The sequence below is a fragment of the Fukomys damarensis genome, unplaced genomic scaffold, assembly GCF_012274545.1.
Source record: "Fukomys damarensis isolate Sample0158 unplaced genomic scaffold, DMR_v1.0_HiC HiC_scaffold_27, whole genome shotgun sequence".
Lineage (NCBI taxonomy): Eukaryota > Metazoa > Chordata > Mammalia > Rodentia > Bathyergidae > Fukomys > Fukomys damarensis.
In genome coordinates this window covers 6,247,407-6,264,368 of record NW_022900939.1, presented here as the reverse complement: position 1 = coordinate 6,264,368, position 16,962 = coordinate 6,247,407, and the positions used below count along the sequence as shown (strand labels likewise).

At 54.2% G+C, this 16,962-nt stretch overlaps 1 protein-coding gene across 4 annotated transcripts in view; it reads right to left on the bottom strand.

Annotated features, from left to right (window-relative positions):
• Positions 1 to 1,955: 1,955 nt before the first annotated feature.
• Positions 1,956 to 16,962, bottom strand: part of Ambra1 (autophagy and beclin 1 regulator 1) — a 153,238-nt gene continuing 138,231 nt past the window's right edge. For all 4 annotated transcript variants that reach the window (XM_010612462.1, XM_010612463.1, XM_010612464.1 and 1 more), the window contains 4 exons: positions 14,479 to 14,618; positions 8,292 to 8,384; positions 6,825 to 7,018; positions 1,956 to 3,258 (listed from right to left, as the gene is read on the bottom strand). In XM_010612462.1, the coding sequence (XP_010610764.1) occupies positions 2,774 to 3,258; positions 6,825 to 7,018; positions 8,292 to 8,384; positions 14,479 to 14,618 (912 nt within the window). In that variant the 3' untranslated portion in view covers positions 1,956 to 2,773. The remainder of the gene's footprint in view (positions 3,259 to 6,824; positions 7,019 to 8,291; positions 8,385 to 14,478; positions 14,619 to 16,962) is intronic.

Below are 16,962 nucleotides of genomic sequence, written 5' to 3'. Positions count from 1 at the left end.
AGAAGGGCGGGAGCTGAGCCGCGCCGCGGGGTCTCAGTGCGGGCTTCTCCGTGCGAGGGAAGCTGGAGGTCGGGTCCCCAGTGCGCCTGGGTGCCAGGGCTGTGGTCAGGACCGGGAACTTCGGGGCCAAAGCGGGCTGGCGGGGCTGTCGTGAGAAGCCATCTTCCCTTACCCGGAGAGCTGGCTCCATGATCCTCTTGAGGGCCAAAGCAGCGCTGTTGTTCCCGGCCCACTTCGCGGGCACACCCTTCAGAGGGCCCAAGAGGAGGGTGCTCTCGGGAGAGTGGCATATATATGGGGGTGGGGGCAGAACCTTTGCTGGTCGGATGGGGAAAGCAGCAAGGGCGAGGCCTGCAGGCCCCAGAAACCAGGACCATCCATCCACTTGCTGACCGGAGCAGTTCCAGAAGCTGCCAGGCAAAGCCACTCATTTCTCTAAAATCCCCCCCGCGGGCTTTCACCTTCCCACCCTGCTACCTCTGAACCCACAGTGGAACCCCGGAGAGTCGTGTCGGAAGCAGGAGACCTGGTTTACGGGATGCTCTTCCGTGGATTCGGGGGGGCCACTGCAGGGACTTTTCTGAACGCTTCCTCAGCTCCAAGGTGGTCGCTGTCTCAGGCCGCTGACCCCACCCCTGCCCTGTGCAGGTGTTACCTCCCAGAAGGCTCTCATGCTGTTGGTGCAGGGACGGACAGGTGTGGACAACAGGGTCTGTCCTTGATTGGAGCCAGGAGGGCTAGGTCAGGCAGGAAGAGCCAGACCTCGTCTCCATTCCAGAGTGAGCAAAGGGCCCATTCTGCTGATTCTGTGCCGTGGCCGCAGGGTGTGCTCTGCAACCAAAACCTACCTGGGTTCAAGCCAGGCTCTGCAGTGGGGGTGTGCAGTCTGGGCATCAACAGGAACTGCTTCAGAGGGCTTTGCAAGGGGAGATGATACACTGGAGCCCTCTGCACATGGCTTATACTCAATACTGCCGACCCACTGTCAAGCCAAGGCAGCAGCTTCCACTGCAGGAGAGCGGGTAGGAAAGGGACAGGTGCTGTCTTCTGGCCTCCAGCTCTTACCACAGCCTGCCCTCACTCTGCTGTCTAGGTGTGTGACCCAGTGAACAGGAACAGCAAAGCTCAGTAAAGGTGAGTGGCCCACCCAAGGTCACACAGCTAGCTGATGTCTTTTAGCCCTCACTCCACAGACGTAAGACCTTCTAGAAAACTGGAGTGTTCTTAACTGCAACCCTGCACATTGTTTTATATCATGTGTTTGCCTGTTTACCTCTTGGCTTTGTCTACTCTGGGGCAGAACCCTACAGCACCTGGGCTAGGGTCCGGCACACAAAAAATAGTCATGGGAGCTGGGTGTGATGGTGCACACCTGTAACCCCAGCCCTTGGGAAGCTGAGGTAGATCACCAGGAGTTCAAGGCCAGTCTGAATTACACTGGTTTCTAAATAAATAAAATGCTCATGGAGCTCTTGCTGCTAGCCAGAAGCCCATGGTTGTTCTGGTTTTTTGCTAGGTGAGTAAGTACCTCCCTAGAGGTGGGGCCAACCTGCCTTTTGAGGGGGGGGGAACCAGGAATCAAAACCAGGACCTTGTACTTGCAAGGCAGGTAGTGGCCCCCTTGCTTCTAAAGCCAACTTGGGACCTAGAGATGTCCTGCGGACACATCAGGCACTGGGTGAAGGCAGACCTGAGCAGCCGGCAATGACGCCTTTGGGGAGCCTGCAAGAACACAGCTCCCTCTGCGCAACCCCCAGGGCTGGAAGGTCAGCCACAGCAGGCCAGGTAACAGGCAGTGAACAGAGAAGCCACGTGGCACAGGTGACAGTCCTTACGAGACCTCTCAAGCTGGGGTCAGACAGGTGCCCACAAAGAGGGCAGCCAGGGCCTGCTCAGCTCAGGGTCTCTGGCCCACCCGCCCCACCTCCACGGAGACAAAACAGAGAAGCTGGCGAGGGGCATGGCGTCATTTTAATGATGTAGATCTTTGGTGTTTCCCTCATTAGCAGTGGACCATCCCCTCTCCTCCCACCACAATGTGTCTAGGATGAGTGACAAACAGAAAGGAAATCACAATTTGCTACTGAAAACAAAAAGATCATAGCCTTGATTTTTCCTCTAGAAACTACACATACAGTTCAAGATTCCACATGCAACACCTTAAATCACAGACCAAGACCTCACATTCTGACCTGGAGTTACAGCCCTGCCGCAGCCTCGGCCTGGGCTCAGGTGAAAGCCAGGCGCGCTACCCAGGGGAGAGGTGCGGGGCCACAGGTAGGTCCAGGGGCGGGCCAGCCTGCACCCCCACTCCTGAGCGAGGGCCTGCCCCGGCCCCAGGGTCCCCCATGGGTAAGTGGGAGCCCCACCCACCCAACTGTCCGGGGGAGGAGACGGTGGAGCGCCCCACAGGCCTGGACAGAGGTGTATCTGCTGGGCCTCTCCCATGCCCGGACTCCAGGTGGCTCCGCCCAGCTGACGGGTCAGGGCGGCATGGCCTGGATTGGAAGACAGTTCACTCTTCTAGGGCTCTGGCCCAGGCCCGAGTCCCCTGAGCCCACAATCCTGGAGAAAGGGGAACACAGCAGACACACCCACTTGCCCCTCCATTCACAGTGGCCCCACAGCATGGCTCTCTGGGCTCCTGCTGCCTCCACCACCGCCGCCCTCTCCCTCCTGCTGCTCCTTGCTGTGGCCATCGGTGCGTACAGTCCCGTCAGCTGTGAGGTCCAGCTCCTGTCGGCGGCACGAGGGGTGGTACTGTGCGCCATCTCTACCTATTTCGGGGTTCCCCACTGGGGCTGGCGGGCTCCCCACTGCTGCCGTGCCCACCATCGGGAAGGTGGTTAGTACTGGTCAGGTCGCAGTGCAGGGCTGGCCCCTCAGTGCTGGGAAGGGAGACAGGGGAGGAAGAGGGGAGGGCTGGCAGGGGCGGCTCCTGCCCAGAGGAGCCGGGCTGCTCCCAGGAGGCTGTCCGGGAGCCGAGGCCGCGCTCTGACAGCTGCGTGGGCTCGGGGAGCAGCCCCCGGGATGTGGACGGCTGGGGTGAGGAGGTGCGGGCAGCCCCTGGCTCTGTGCCCGTCTGGGAGCTGCGGTGAATGCGGTGGCTGACGATGATGTTGTTGCCAAATCCACCCATGGAGGCCATGGTCGTGCTCTGCTCCCGCTGCACCACAGCGGTCATGCCCCCCTCCGCCATCAGCCTCTGGATCCTGCTGAGCGCGTCCTCCCCGCTGGCACCATACTCCGAGCCCTCGCCTGCAAAGCAGAGAGGAATTAGCTGTGAGCCTGGTCCTGAGCTGGGCAGCTGTTAGCAGGAGCTAAAAGTCCAAGTGAAGACAGGGAGAGCTGGGCATGGTCGCACACCTGTATCCCAGCATTTGGGAAGCTGAGGCACGAGGATTGCCGAGAGTTCGAGGCAAGCCTGGGCTACACAGTGGATTCAAGGCCAGGCTGAGCTACATAGCAAGACTCTGTCTCAAAAAATAAAAAAACCAAAAGAGCAGGGAGAAAGAGCCTAACTCCATCACCAAGAAAATTAACCTTGAAAGTAAACGATCGCAGTTCGCATCTGGTGGGGACACTGAGGCCTAGAGCAGCATGAGGTGGCCAGGATTCCTCAGCTGTCAGGAGGCAGCTTTTGCCCTGGTGGTGCACGGTCGAAGGCAGGCTGAGCTGCCTGTTGGGGGGATCGCACAGTGTCTTTGGGGGAGAGGTGCCCTACAGCAGGGTGTGGCTTGGAGGAGGTGAGCAGTCTGCTCCGCATTCACATCTCCGGTGGCTTGGCGCTCTGTATGTAGCTCAGCCCCAAAGTCCTGAGGCTCCAGCCTGCAGCTTTAGGCAGGGAAACCAGGGTTCTGCACCCCTCAAGGCCTGGCCACCCCCTCATGTGAGGATGCCTGGGCTCAGACTCAGCCACTCTCTTGTTGACTGGCCTTGGACAGATCCCCTCACAGTAACCGGGCACATGAGGGCAAGAGGCAGGCAAGGCTGTAGGTGGCTCCCATCGCGGTGCCTGGGGTCCAGCAACAGTCCCAGTGAGCCACTGATCTGCTTCCTTTGACTACTTATTGGTTAGTCTAGGGTTTTATAGCTTTGGGGGGGGGTCTTGATGGCAGCTGTTTTTGAGGTACTGGTTAATAACTTTATTTATTTATTTATTTAGGTACCAGGGATTGAACTCCGGTCCTTGGGCTTGCGAAACAGGCGCCACAACCACTGAGCTAAATCCCTGGCCCAATAACTTTACTTTTTGAGACAGAGTCTCACTCTGTAGTTCAGGCTGGCTTTTTGAGACAGGTCACTATGTAGTTGAGACTGAAATGGAACTATGTAGCCCAGGTTGGTCTCGAACTCCTGCGATCCTCCTGCCTCAGCCTCCCGAGTGCTGGGATTACAGGCATGCACCACCACACTTGGCTGTCAACTGCAATTTTTGCAAGATCATCTTTGTCCCCCGGGCCCCTCTCTTGCTTGCCTCCTTTGAGGTGGGTTTCCAGGCCAGCCATCTCACAGCTGAGGTGTGTCCCACTCACTCATTCTGCTGTTCTCATTCACGCCACATTTTCTGAGCAGCTGAGCCCCAGCTTCCCAGGTGAAGGAAGAGAACCTGCAGGGCTCTGAGGGTCTCTCTGGGAGAAGCGCCGAGGAGAGAGGAAAGGCTGCTGGGGTCTTCGTGTCAACAGAGCTTTTGCCCCGGGCTTGTGCAGTCCCGCTGCTTCCCAAGCTCTCTGAAGACCGTCCTGGTCTGGCCTGAGACATGCAGAGGGCTGGACTGGGGCCCGCTGGCACTGAGGCTGGCCACACTGGGCTCCGTGCCTGGTGAACTTGTTCTTGTCCAGAACATGTCCTGGGGCAGGACAGGCTGCCCTGGGGCCCCAAGGGAGCTGCCACAGTCCAGTCCTGCTGCCAGCACTCGTCTGTTCCTGCCCACTGCCTGGGCCCAGCTCCGGCCCGCTGTGACAGTGTCTCCTAAATGGTCTTCTTGTTTCTGGCCAATCTCCAGGCTGCTGCCACTGCCAACCTAACAGTGTGTGGAAGCCGAGCAGCTCTGTGAGTCCTCTAAGCAGTAGCCCCATGGCATCTCTGTACCTTAGAGCAGATCCACCCGCACCCTGCCCCGTGCACACTGGGACACCCCAATATGCCCTGGGGTTTGTCAGTAGTGGCCATGGCATCTGTGTTCTGGGCTGTGATCTTGAGGGTCACAGGATGAGTGTTACTCATCTGGGTCCAACAGGTAAGCTATGGTCTGGTTGGCAAGCAGTGGGTGTTTGTCAGTCACGTAGATGGAGGAATAAAAGGGCTCCCAGTATGTACAGGGCTCTGGACTCTCAAAGACTTCTAAAATTGGTTGGAGAATGGGTTACCCTTGCTACAGGAGAAGTGTTCACACAATCACTTCCTTTCTAGACTTGCTCTGAAAGGGACAAGCCATGATGGGGCTTCATTTTTTAATGTGATTCCCTCTCCCAACACAACACCAGAAACGAAGTAAATGCTCAAAACAGATCAACGGGGGGCCAGGGATTTAGCTCAGTGGTTCCTCTGCCTGCCTCGCAAGTGCAACAACCAGAGTCTGATCCCTGGTACCAAAAAAAAAAAAAGATTGACAGGAGCTCTTAAGTGTGTGTGCACACGCACGACTGGTTCCAGGATGGGTGTGGACAGCTTCAGCCCAGGGCCATGAGCTGTGCTCTCTCCTAGGAACACTGAGCCAGGCTGAGCCGCTGTTGGCAGCTGGCAGATCCCTCAAGAGCAAAAAGTACTGAGGCCAGAGGGAGATGGATTGAAGAGCAGTGGTGCCACAGGGGCCAATTTTGCTGTCTCCTCCACATCGAAGCATTTCTTCTGGTTTTTGAAAAGTGGGAGACTGATTCCTTGCTGAGATGAGATCGTTTCCTTCACAAGCTCTAAGGTGCATTCTGGACTTGGAGGCTAGGGTGGGACCAGTAGCTTCCCACAATGCTCTGCAACTGCGTTCATTCTGGGGTTTCCACTGCCCAGAAGAGCAGCACGCTGTGAACACACAAGCTTTGGAACCTGGCACCTGGGTGCTGTCTCCTCTGTTAGGAGTGCTCTTCACGGAGCTGAGAGCCATAGCTGGCTGCTCAGTCCCCAAAGAGCCACAGAACTCCGATGAAGAAGAGGGTGGGCTACAGACCAAAGAGACAATTTTCAGTTTATCCTTGAAATTTTTCAGCCAATGACAGTGAGGCCCAGTGGTCCACAGGACTACAGTGTGGAAAGCTGCTCCTTTGGGCCACACAGGCAAATTTGTTACTCTCTGTCTGACACGCAACAGGCTTCTCCCCCTTGGGATTTTAAGCAAATGGCTCCAGCAGCCTGGAAAATGTCCCTCTGTTTGGAGCTGGGGCAGCAAAGAGGCCAGGGTAGGGGGTAAGGAGAGAAAGAAGGGCTTGTTTAGCACAGCTGCGGAAGGCTCCAAAGCGGCTGGGCCCGACCACTGGGAAGTGCTAACTGGTTCTTAGAAGTGTGAGGCCGGCGCGGAGGCTGGCGCAGCTGCACCTGAGACGGGTGAGAAGGTGGACCATGCCACATGCGGCAGGCACACAGCAGCAGACCCCAGGTGAACAAGTCCCAGAGCCCCGTGTGTGCCACCCTCATCTGCCCGACAGCTGAGGTCGAGTCCTCCTGGGTCTGGCCCTCGGCACGGGACTGTACCCAGGCAGGAGGGAACCAGCCTGAGCTAGGGAGGGGCGCTCGTGAGCGAGGAGCCCGCAGCCGTCGGTGCCTCTCCAGGGAGGGCTAAGGGTGCTCCCGCACCAACCCCAGGCAGACTCCTCCAGCGGTGCGGTTCCTACCTTCACCAGGACCTGGAGGTGCCATCCCTGGCTCTTGCTCCTCCCTCTCAGTCTGTGTCTCAGCATTCTGCAGCTGAAGGGCCAGAGTCTGGGTGCCCTGAGATGTCACGGAGGTGGTGGGGTTCCGGGGCTGCAGCCCAATTGCATTCATCAGACCCATGTCTCTGTCTGTCCTCCATGTGGCTCTGCTGGTTCTGGGAAGAGACAGAGACTCAGGTCAGGCGGGGTGGGGACAGCACCTCGGCCCGCAGGATGGCAGCTAACTTGGTGCTCCACCAAGACAAGGCCCTCTCTGGGCCAAGGAAAGGAGGCCACAGAAGCACCCAATCTCACAGACTTGTTTCAGTTACTTTCATAAACAACAGGCCCATAGAGGGTGGGAAGCTGATTTAAAAAATCTCACCTAGATTCAAGAAGCCACTGAAAAGACAGGGTGATCAGGGGAGGCAGGTCCTTTCTGTCTACTTTTTCTTTTGAGACAGGGTCTCACTATGTAATGTAACCCAGGCTGACCTTGAACTCATGGTGATCCTCCTGCCTCAGCCTCCTGAGTGCTGGGACTACAGGTGAGTTCCAAACTTTTACTTTCTAACTACATGCTGATGAGACTCCAGCTGCAATCTCTGTACTTTCCAAGTGGACTGACTCCCCACTTTAGAAAGCACCAGGATCTTACGAGGCTGCTCTGGGATCATCTCCAAGGCCTTCTGAGCCTGGTATCATGGTGCACACCTGTAATCCCACACTTAGGAGGCTGAGGCAGGGGGAACTGCTTCAAGTTCAAGGCCACCTGAACTACATAGTGAGACTTTGTCTTTGGGGGGAAAACAAAGGCCTTCTGAAAATAGCCCTCAAGACATTTCTCAGACACTAATTTTTGGGATGCTGGAGCTGAAAACAAAGGAGGCCCAAGACTTCTGAGACTGTCACCAGACACTAATATTTCTAAGCAGTTTCTGGGACTACTCCTACAGGAAGCAGGGCCCAAGAAATTTATTTTCAAAATGTTGCAGTTTTCACTTGAATTAGGCGAAAGAGGATCAGTAGCAGATTCCTACTCTCACCAGTCCCTGGAAGTGATGTCTCTGGGCTGCTGTCCCAGGCAGTTTGGTCACTGGGACCCTGGTCCTCTGACCCCCGCTGGCCTTGCCCCTCTAAGCCACTAAGCAGACTTCAAGGTGGCCTTTTCCCCAGACTTCTCTCCTCAGTGCAAGTGCACCCAGGCACCATCGCCAGGAAGGGAGGGCAGGGGTGTTCTACAGCAAGACCACAAGAGCAGAGGTTTGCTCTCTTACCACGGATGAGACTGTATGTAAACACTCATTACAAGAAGTGGATCAATGAGGAGCTGTGCAGGATGCAGAGGGACCCAGAGCCCTGGGGCACAATCTGAGGGTGTCGCTCCTGAGCCTACCACAGGAAGAAGGGACAGGCCTCTAGCCAGCTGCACCTCCAGCTTCAGCTTACCCAGGCCGCTCACTGCTCCTGCTGCTGGAATGGACAGTGAAGACAGTCTCGTTCAGCTGGTCCCAGTAGTACTCGACTCCAGAGTTTAAGGCCCTGGAAGTCAGTGGGAAGGGTGAGAAGACAGAGGAGGTGTAAGGGAGGAGCCCTGACTTTAGGGACCGTGGCCTGGCGGCTCAACTCGTCCCTCTCCTGGACAGGACGGGGACCAGGAACAGAGATGCTTCTTGGTCAGGGGCTCAGGGTAGAATCTCAGACACATCTGAGATTGGCCTGAATCCCAAACAGTGTCCAGCGCCTCCTTCCCCCAGGTAAAGCCCAGACTGGCTCCTCCTGAGGGTGAAGAGGCAAATAAACAGAAACACAAACACAGGCAGTGGGTCCCAAGTGTTCTTCAGACATGAAGGACACTGATGGCAAACGAGAGGCTGCAGCAAGGCCTGTTGGAAAGATGGTGCCAAAGGGATGATAAGTCAGTCCTCAAAGGCATGAGTCCCTGAGACAGATCGCTCAGGCCTGCGTGGAAGGGGAACGAAGACATCTTGATGTTCTCCATGTGCCTGGAGCTCAGAAGTCTAAGCAGAGAAAAAGCCCTCACGGAGGCTTCCTTTCCGGAGCCACAGCTTCCTAGGCCTGGTGAACAGGACAAGAACTTGGGTGGTGCTTGGAGCCCAAGCAGCCCAAGAGAGGCGAGGTCTCCCTCTAGGGCTGGAAGAGGACAGCCTCTGCTGGTGGTGGCTGCAGTGTTCAGAGAGGGGAGGGGAGCTCCCCAGGGTGCCCGTCTTTGGCTGCAATGACTATGGGGCACTGTTTCTGGTCTCACAGCTGCCACAAGGAAAGCAGCAGTGGTCTCTCATCTTCCCAGCCTCATCTGCCGCCTCAGGCAGCCATCCTCGCTCACAGTGTAGGCCCACTCCTTCCTGCAGAGGTGTGCCTCGCAGCAGTCACCGCGGCGCAGAGCAGAGTGCTGCCGGTGGCTGTGAAGTATGGGGATAGGTGGTAGAAAAGATCTTTGTGTATGTGGTACAGAGGATTGAACCCAGGGTCTTCGCACTGAACTCCATCCCAATCCCTTTTTAGTTTTTATTCTGAGACAGATTCTTGCTAAGCCACTAAGTTGCCCAGGCAGGTGTCCATGTAGAGATTCTGAGACATAAGAACCCTAAATAGGATACCCATGTTCTAGGACAGGTTTGCCACAAACTGACTGCATCGCCCAAATTCATGCACTGCAGCCCTAACCCAAGGGTCTTCAGAAAGTGAGCATGGAAAAGTGAGGTCATGGTGGGCAGTGGTAGGGCATGGCACACCCGCAATCACAGCCACTCGGGAGGCTTTGAAGCCAGCCTGGGCAGCTTCGGGAGAACCACTTCGAAAGGAAAAGTGAGCGGGCTCTGAGAAGAGTGAGAAGCAGCCCTCTCCCCAGCACGCAGGAGCACAGTGAGGAGTGAGGAGGTCATGCACAGCCAGGGTGGCAGCGCTCAGTAAAAACCAACTAGGACGGCTTCAGGTTCTGCGTGCGTGCGTGCGTGCGTGTGTGTGTGTACGCGCTGAAACAAAGTCTTGCTGTGTAGCCCAGGCTGCCCTCAAACTCATCCTCCTTCCTCAGCCTCCCAAATGCCATCATGCTCCACTCAGAAACCAGCTGTTAACCCAGAACCACAGATCACCCTCCTTCAACAATAGGACAGGGCTTATAGGACCTGGGGGAGGGTGGGCTGCACTAGGAGGCTGTGCTACCTACCTTAGGCAAAAAACCACAGGACCAGGCCCAAAAGGCGACACGTGGGAAGAAGCAAATGGCCAGAAGTTGACAGCAGAGGCCCCTAAAAAGTCATCATTGCACTTTTTTGGTGAGCAAATCCTGGCTACGTGAGGCATTATGTGAAGCCAGCTGCCAAGAAGCTCCTGATTCACAAACTTGTCAGGATTTATTGACAGGCTGCAATACCAGGCGGGCCTCTGCCAAATCCCTCCTCTGTAATTCTTGGTAGTCAGGGCTGGTAGGTGACAACAAACCGCTCACAACACCACACTTACAACTAACCAAGGACTGTGTGACCAGAACCTGCTTTCTTGTCTCAGAAAGGAGGCCTCCAGGAGCCCCCGAGTCTGAGGTGAGACTGTCAGCACAGTGCTGGTGGCCAAGAGGCCCTCCGACATGTTCCACTCAGGCAGCCTAGGCCACCAGCCGAGATGCGTGGACTGTGTGTTATGGCTGTGTCTAGATGTCCCTCTAAAGCCTCATGCAGCCAAAGGCGGGGCTTTTTGGAGGTGGCTGGATCTAGGGTGTATGCTGCTGGGACCAAGGAGGTGATGCTGGGACTAATGATACAATGGTAGGATGAAGGCTGCCCACCCTAAGGGTGGGGAGCCTGGATAATATGTAAGTGGCAGAAAGAGGGTCACTGCTGCTTGCTTTTGCTGTCTTCTCCCTGCCACGAACTGTTTCTCCTCTGTGATGCTCCTCTGCCATGCTACCCTGTCCTGGGGCCAGCCAATTCTGGACTGGAATTCTACAAACTCTGACCCAAAGAAACCTTTCCTCCTTTAAAATTGGGTGTCAGGTATTTTGTCTCAGCAATGAGACAAGACAAACACTGTGGGACTCACTGATGGGGTCGCCTGCTAGACAGAGCAGGGGCCAGTCACTGTGCATGTGTGGGGTGAGCTGAGCTGAGCTGTTCTGTTCTCCTCTCCTCTCCTCTTCCAGGCCCACGCCCTCTTTAAGCAGGCCTAAGAACCCTGGTGTACTCCCCTGCTGTGGTCAGAAGCCTGAAAGGGCAAGCACATGGATTTGAGACTTGGCCTCTTCATTGTAGGCCCTGTGCTAAGGGAACAGCGTTGAAGACACCTTCCCTGGCTACTGGACTCTTAGCCTTTGGTGCCCAGTGTCACTGATTATGTCTTTAAGGTGAAGAAATGATCCACCACCTCCTTCCTTCTGAGTCTTGGTGAGGAGGCTCACCTGGGAGCCAAGCAAGCACACAGAGGGAAGGAAGCAGAGCAAGAAGGCCATTGGGGCAGCCTCTCCAGGTGGACATCCGCTCAACACCGCTCCCTTTGGTGGCGTCTGTAAGCAGGGCTTCCGGGAACTTCGGCAGAGCCAGGTGGCTATCTCAGCGCTCCCCGTGCTGTCTGCTGTGCACACGAATGTCTAGACCTCTGGGGAATGCCCCCATCGAGAACACTCTTCCTTCACCCATCACTCATGGGCTGCAGAGGCCTGGGTCACACTGCTGTCTCCTTGGAAAGAAGGATGTTTCCCATAAGACTGGTGTCTACCCCTCAGTCTCTGCCCTGTGGGAAAGGGCTGGCATCTGGCACTCAAAGGCTGGCCTGAAAGATGGAGCAGGGGGCAGTTCCAGCTCCTGTTTCCATTCAGAGATATGACTTTCCCCTCCTTGGGAAAGGGTGCTTGGTTATCATCACTGTGCACAGGGACAGGGCTGGAATTTTATCAGGAGCTCCACATGTGGCCAAGACTCTGGACACCCCAGTCTTGGTCTACTTTGCTTCTGCCCTGAGTCCCTCCATTCTGTCTCCTCAGCTGGCCCGAGAAGCGGTTGCAGGGCCGATCCATGAGGCTAGAATGAGCCTGCACCCTCCTACTGGCCTGTGGGGTGACGGCTGGCCAGGCCAGCAGAAATAGGGCAACAGCTCCGAGCAGCAGAAATAGGGCAACAGCTCCGAGGAGTGTGGGCTCTGCAGTGGTGCCCCTCACTGCTGGAAAGGTGAATTTCTGCACTCTCAGCTGCAAGACATGTCGGCCCCTGGGCTAAAGAGCCAGTTGTTTGTCTCTACTTGTCCCAAGCTCCTCCCTGGTGGGATGGCACCTTGGCAGAGGCCTCCAGTACCTACAGGCCGTGCCCAAGGAGCCCATTCCCTGTCTGCTCAGCACTCTGACAGAGACAATGGAGGAGAATCAAGAGCAGTATTGAGAGCACAAAATGAGGTGCAGCTGCCTGTGCCCGGACAAAGGCAGGCAACCACCTGTTTTGCCAGCAATCTTGGCCCAGCTGGCAGCCTGGATCCTGTGCCCTTGGGAATGGGCATGCCTTGGAGCTGCGTCACTTGGGGACAGGCGGCCAGCCTATGGCAGCTGCCTGTGAGGAAGACAGTCACCCTGAGCACCCACTTCCCCACTGACTTGTTCACAGTCTAGGCCCCAGAACTATCACATGCTGTTCAAGAGCTGTCACTGTTCTCACTGACCCTCTCCCTCATCTCCCACTGTACCAGTTACCTGACCACATCAGCATGCAGAGCTGTGCTCCTCCCCTGAGGCCTGACAGAGCCACAGAAGTGTGTGTGTGCTCTTACGGGATTGTTTTGCAGAAGGGAGTCCACCAGTCTTATCTATAAGGGGTTGGGCTGGAAAAAGCTATAGGAAAGAGCTCTGGACTGGACAAATAGGAAGCCTAGTTCTGTCACTGAGCTGTTGCGAGGCCTTGGGTGTTGTTTTGCCTAAAGCAAAAATGAAGAAAGGTGGCTGAGATATGAAAGTGCCAGAAAACCAAGGAAGCTCTGAAGAACACTGGACACTTATGGCCAAGTCAAATTTATCTGGTATCCTAAGTGTTCAGCCCCAAGGCTTGAAGAACTAAAGAAATAGAAATAGTAATATCAAAATAGACAGGTTAGGGTAGGGGATTTAGCTCAGTGGTTCGGTGGCCTGCCTTGCAAGCGCAAGGACCCGAGTTCAATCCCTGAAACAAAAAAAAAAAAAAAAATACAGGTTAGTGCTCAGGCTTTAGCTCAGTGGTGCTGCCACCTGCCTCACAAGCACAAGGTTCCAAGTTCGATCACCAGTAGTAAAACTAGACAAAAAAAAAGACAGGTTAGCTGTGGAGGTAGAAGGACTGCAAGTTTGAGCACAGCCAGGGTGATTCAGAGATTTAGTAAGACATTGTCTCGAAATAAGTTTAAATAAATAGATAGATAGATAGATAGATAGATAGATAGATAGATAGATAGGATGGGAATGTAGCTTAATGAGAAGATTGTGGGTTCAATCCCCAGTACAGAAAAATAAGACCTCAGGCCTGCTGATCCTGGACCACTGACAACGCAGGGGAAGAGAAGAATCTGGCTGGCCCAATAACTGGGCTAACAGTAGACCAGTGGCAAAGTGAAAGAGGCTAAAGTAGCAGCCTTTCACTGGGAGGGGCTCTAAAATCTCTAGAGCAAGAGCTGCCTTTAGAACCAGGTTTACTTTCTCCAGGACCTGACCTAACCCAGCTGACAAGAGTCATTCACCACTTGCCCACCTGGCCACAAGAACTGAGCTAGGATAGTGGTACACACTTGTAATCACAGCACCTGGGAGGCTGATGCAGCATGACTGCAGCAAATTAAGGCCAGCATGGGCTACAAAAAAACAAAACCGAACAAAAAGTGACACGAACACCCCCAATTCAGACCCAGCCTAGTCACACAAGCTCCGTGATGCGCAGACACCCTCACAGGAGACTGTGCTCAAGGAAAGGGCAGCATCAGGACAGCCTGGAGGCAGAAGTGGCATTTAGTCAGCTGGAACCCTGCAGCGTCCCACGCAGCAATCAGCCTGATCTGCAAGGAAGCCAGAGCTCACGCTCCCCACCTGGCTAGGTCTGGAAATTGATGACAGGCATGGTGGATTCCCAGGGTCCTGAGTGAGCCAATGCCTGGTGAGACCCTGAACTCCGAAGAGCCCGAGAAGGAAAGAAGTGTTGGCAGACAGAAATGCTCTGGCTCCAAGAACCCTTCCCACTCTGCTCCGAGACCAGACAATAACCACTGTATTTTAAATGGAGCTTTTCAGTCTGCCTCACCAGCACAGCTAAAGCTTCAAGCAGAAAGGAAAACAGGTAGGACATGGAGACAGGCTGTTAGAGATCAGTAGCTTGACAAATTAGAGTGGGAACAATGCACTAATTCCAATTTTATTTCTTAAGTTACTGGCTATAGCATTTACATAAACCCAAGACCACCTGTTGAATTTTTTAAAAGGGTGTAAAGAAGAATGATTTTATCTACACTTTTGCCTGCAGACTTTTCTATCACCAGGAAACCACTGAGCAAAAGACAATGGTCAACAAAGCGGGGGAAACTGCCTTGGACTGACAGCATCTAGAGGGGAACCTGGGCCCCCCAGCCTGCAGGGCTCCAGCAGGATGTCCCCGCCCCTCCCAGCCCTGCAGCAACTCACTCTGGTCTGCAGATCACCAGGTCTCCTTTGTTGGTGCCGTAGGCCAGGCCAAGTCCTGGCTCTGGCAGCCAGCGGGCAGAGTTGATGCTGACGTGTCTGCGCTGGTCAGCAGGCATGGGGTAAAGGACGTTGAAAACTCTCTGAGTGGGAGAGACAGGGAAGAAAAGAGAATGGGAGTACAATCTGTCACCGAGAATAACAATGTCCAGGGAAAACAAACTGACCACCAGGAGAACAGGAGATGGTTAGGCTGGGAATAGGCAGATTCTCACCTCATGTCTGAGAACTTCTGCAAGGAGGAGCAGGTGGGAACCTCTTATTTTGGGTGGGAACCAGCTTTCTTTCTTTTTTTCTAAGACATGGCCTCATTGTGCAGCCCAGGTTGGTCTTGAATTTGCAATCCCCATCTCAGCCCCCTGAGTGCAGGGATTACAGGCCTGCTACGACACTCTTTAAAGGAACCCTGGGGGCACGTTAGCACTTTCCCCTTGCTGTTCCGAGGGCAGGCCCTAAGGCCCCATCCAGAGCCCACAGCCAGGGAAGCACTGCATAGCCCAACTTGCTTGGACCAGACAGCGAGAGGTAACCTAGGCTGGTGTCCTGTTACCCTGGAAACTACAGCACTCTCAAAGCAATGGGGAAATGGAGGTGACAGGGGGGCGGGAGGGGGTGATAACAGAACATTCTTAATTCATCTAATTAAAAGCACTGTTAGATCTGCTATTGTTAAGGAAATCTAAAGTGCATTCAGATATAGAGGGGAATCTTGAACACATGTACATGGTCTCCTTCTAGCTTATATAAATCTCTGTTAAAGGACCTGAGCCCCTTTGTCAAGGGCGAGAGTCTCCTTCCAACAGTCCAGCCATCTTCTCAGGCTGAGGCATCCCAGGAGCAGCTGGGCTGTGGCTAGGGTTTGGGCTGAAGTTAAAACCTGAGAGGAAAATGACAGCATGCACTTTCGCAAGGGCTTGCGGTTGAGCCCCATTGCTACCTACTTTTTTGAATAACTAGGGCAGAGATAGCAAATCCTTTTGAGCTTTCAATATAATGAACAGCCCACTGTGGTTCATGTACCCACATTCACCACTGCTGAACTAGGGAGACTGAAAGAGATGATGCAGGTTACTAGGAGCCTGCATCTGGGGCCTCAGAGAAGGCCTAGGCTGACAAGGACGCGAGGCTGACAATCTAAAAACTGAGTTTCATTTCTTTCAGCCTCCCCAGTTTTTTCCTACAAAGTAAGACAAAATCACTTTTACTTACCCCTAAGGCTGACCCAAGGGGCTTGAATGAGAAAACAAATCAGAGTTGAGATTTTTAGAAAGCAATCTTCTTTTTTCAGATAGGGTCTCACTATTTTGCCCAGGCCACTCTTTAAACTCATGGGCAAAAATGGTCCTCTCATCTCAGCCCCCTGATACATGCCGGGGACTAAAGACAGGTGTCACCATACTTGGTTTACTAATTATTTTTCTGATTACTGCGACAAGAGACAAACAGAAAAGAGAATCAGCTCACTATGAAGGCTTGGGTTCAATCCTTCATATAAAAACAAATAAGCCGGGCATGGAGGTGCACGCCTGTAATCCCAGCACGCGGGAGGCTGAGGCAAGAGGATCATTGGGAGTTTGAGACCAGCCTGGGCTGCATAGTGAGTTCCAGGTCAGTCTCAACTACGTAGTGAGACCCTGTCTCAAAACACCAAAAAAAAAAATAAAATAAAATAAAATAAATAAAAAAGGGATTTCCAAATTAGAATCTACTTCATAATTTCTGTGAAGCAAATGGTAATTCTGGCCTGGATATGTGGAGATGGGTAACAGGACAGGCTTGAGAATGAAACAAGCAAGCTGGGTGTGTGCTCCAACACAGACAGAGGCTTCCTCGATGAGTAACTGCCTGCTCCTAAGCTGACCTTCTAGAAGGGCCTCCCCGTGGCCCTGGTGAGTGGGTCCTCACACACACATGTACCTAAGCACCAGGAGGGCTGCTTCCGGAGCCTCCATGCCCCCCACCACAGCAGTGAGGACTAGCAGGAGGCTAAGGAGACTAAGCCTAGTGGACTTGATGAGCTTCTATCCTCAGCAATGAGAATGGGCTGCCCCACCTGTGGACAAACTCCTCCTCCTCCTCCTTCAAACACATTCAGCAGGAGCCCTGAACAAATAAAATACCTGGCCACTGCTCTCTCTACCACCTCATAGGCTGAAGACCCACGAAGATGGCAGTGCCCCTTCCCTTTAGAGCCCCTACCAGCCCCTTTCCTGTAAATCAAGAGCTTTCCCTCTTTCTCTGCCTCAAAGACAATCAGTGGTCTCTATCCAATCTGTAAGATACTTGGTTAAGTACAATGTGGCCCATACACTAACGAGTAACATGGTTGTAATCAGACAGCTGAGTCACAGACCACTTAATTGGTTTAACTTTCCTCTGCCAAAGCTTCCAATGGTGTGAGCTGTGAACCCAGGGTTAAGGAAGGAT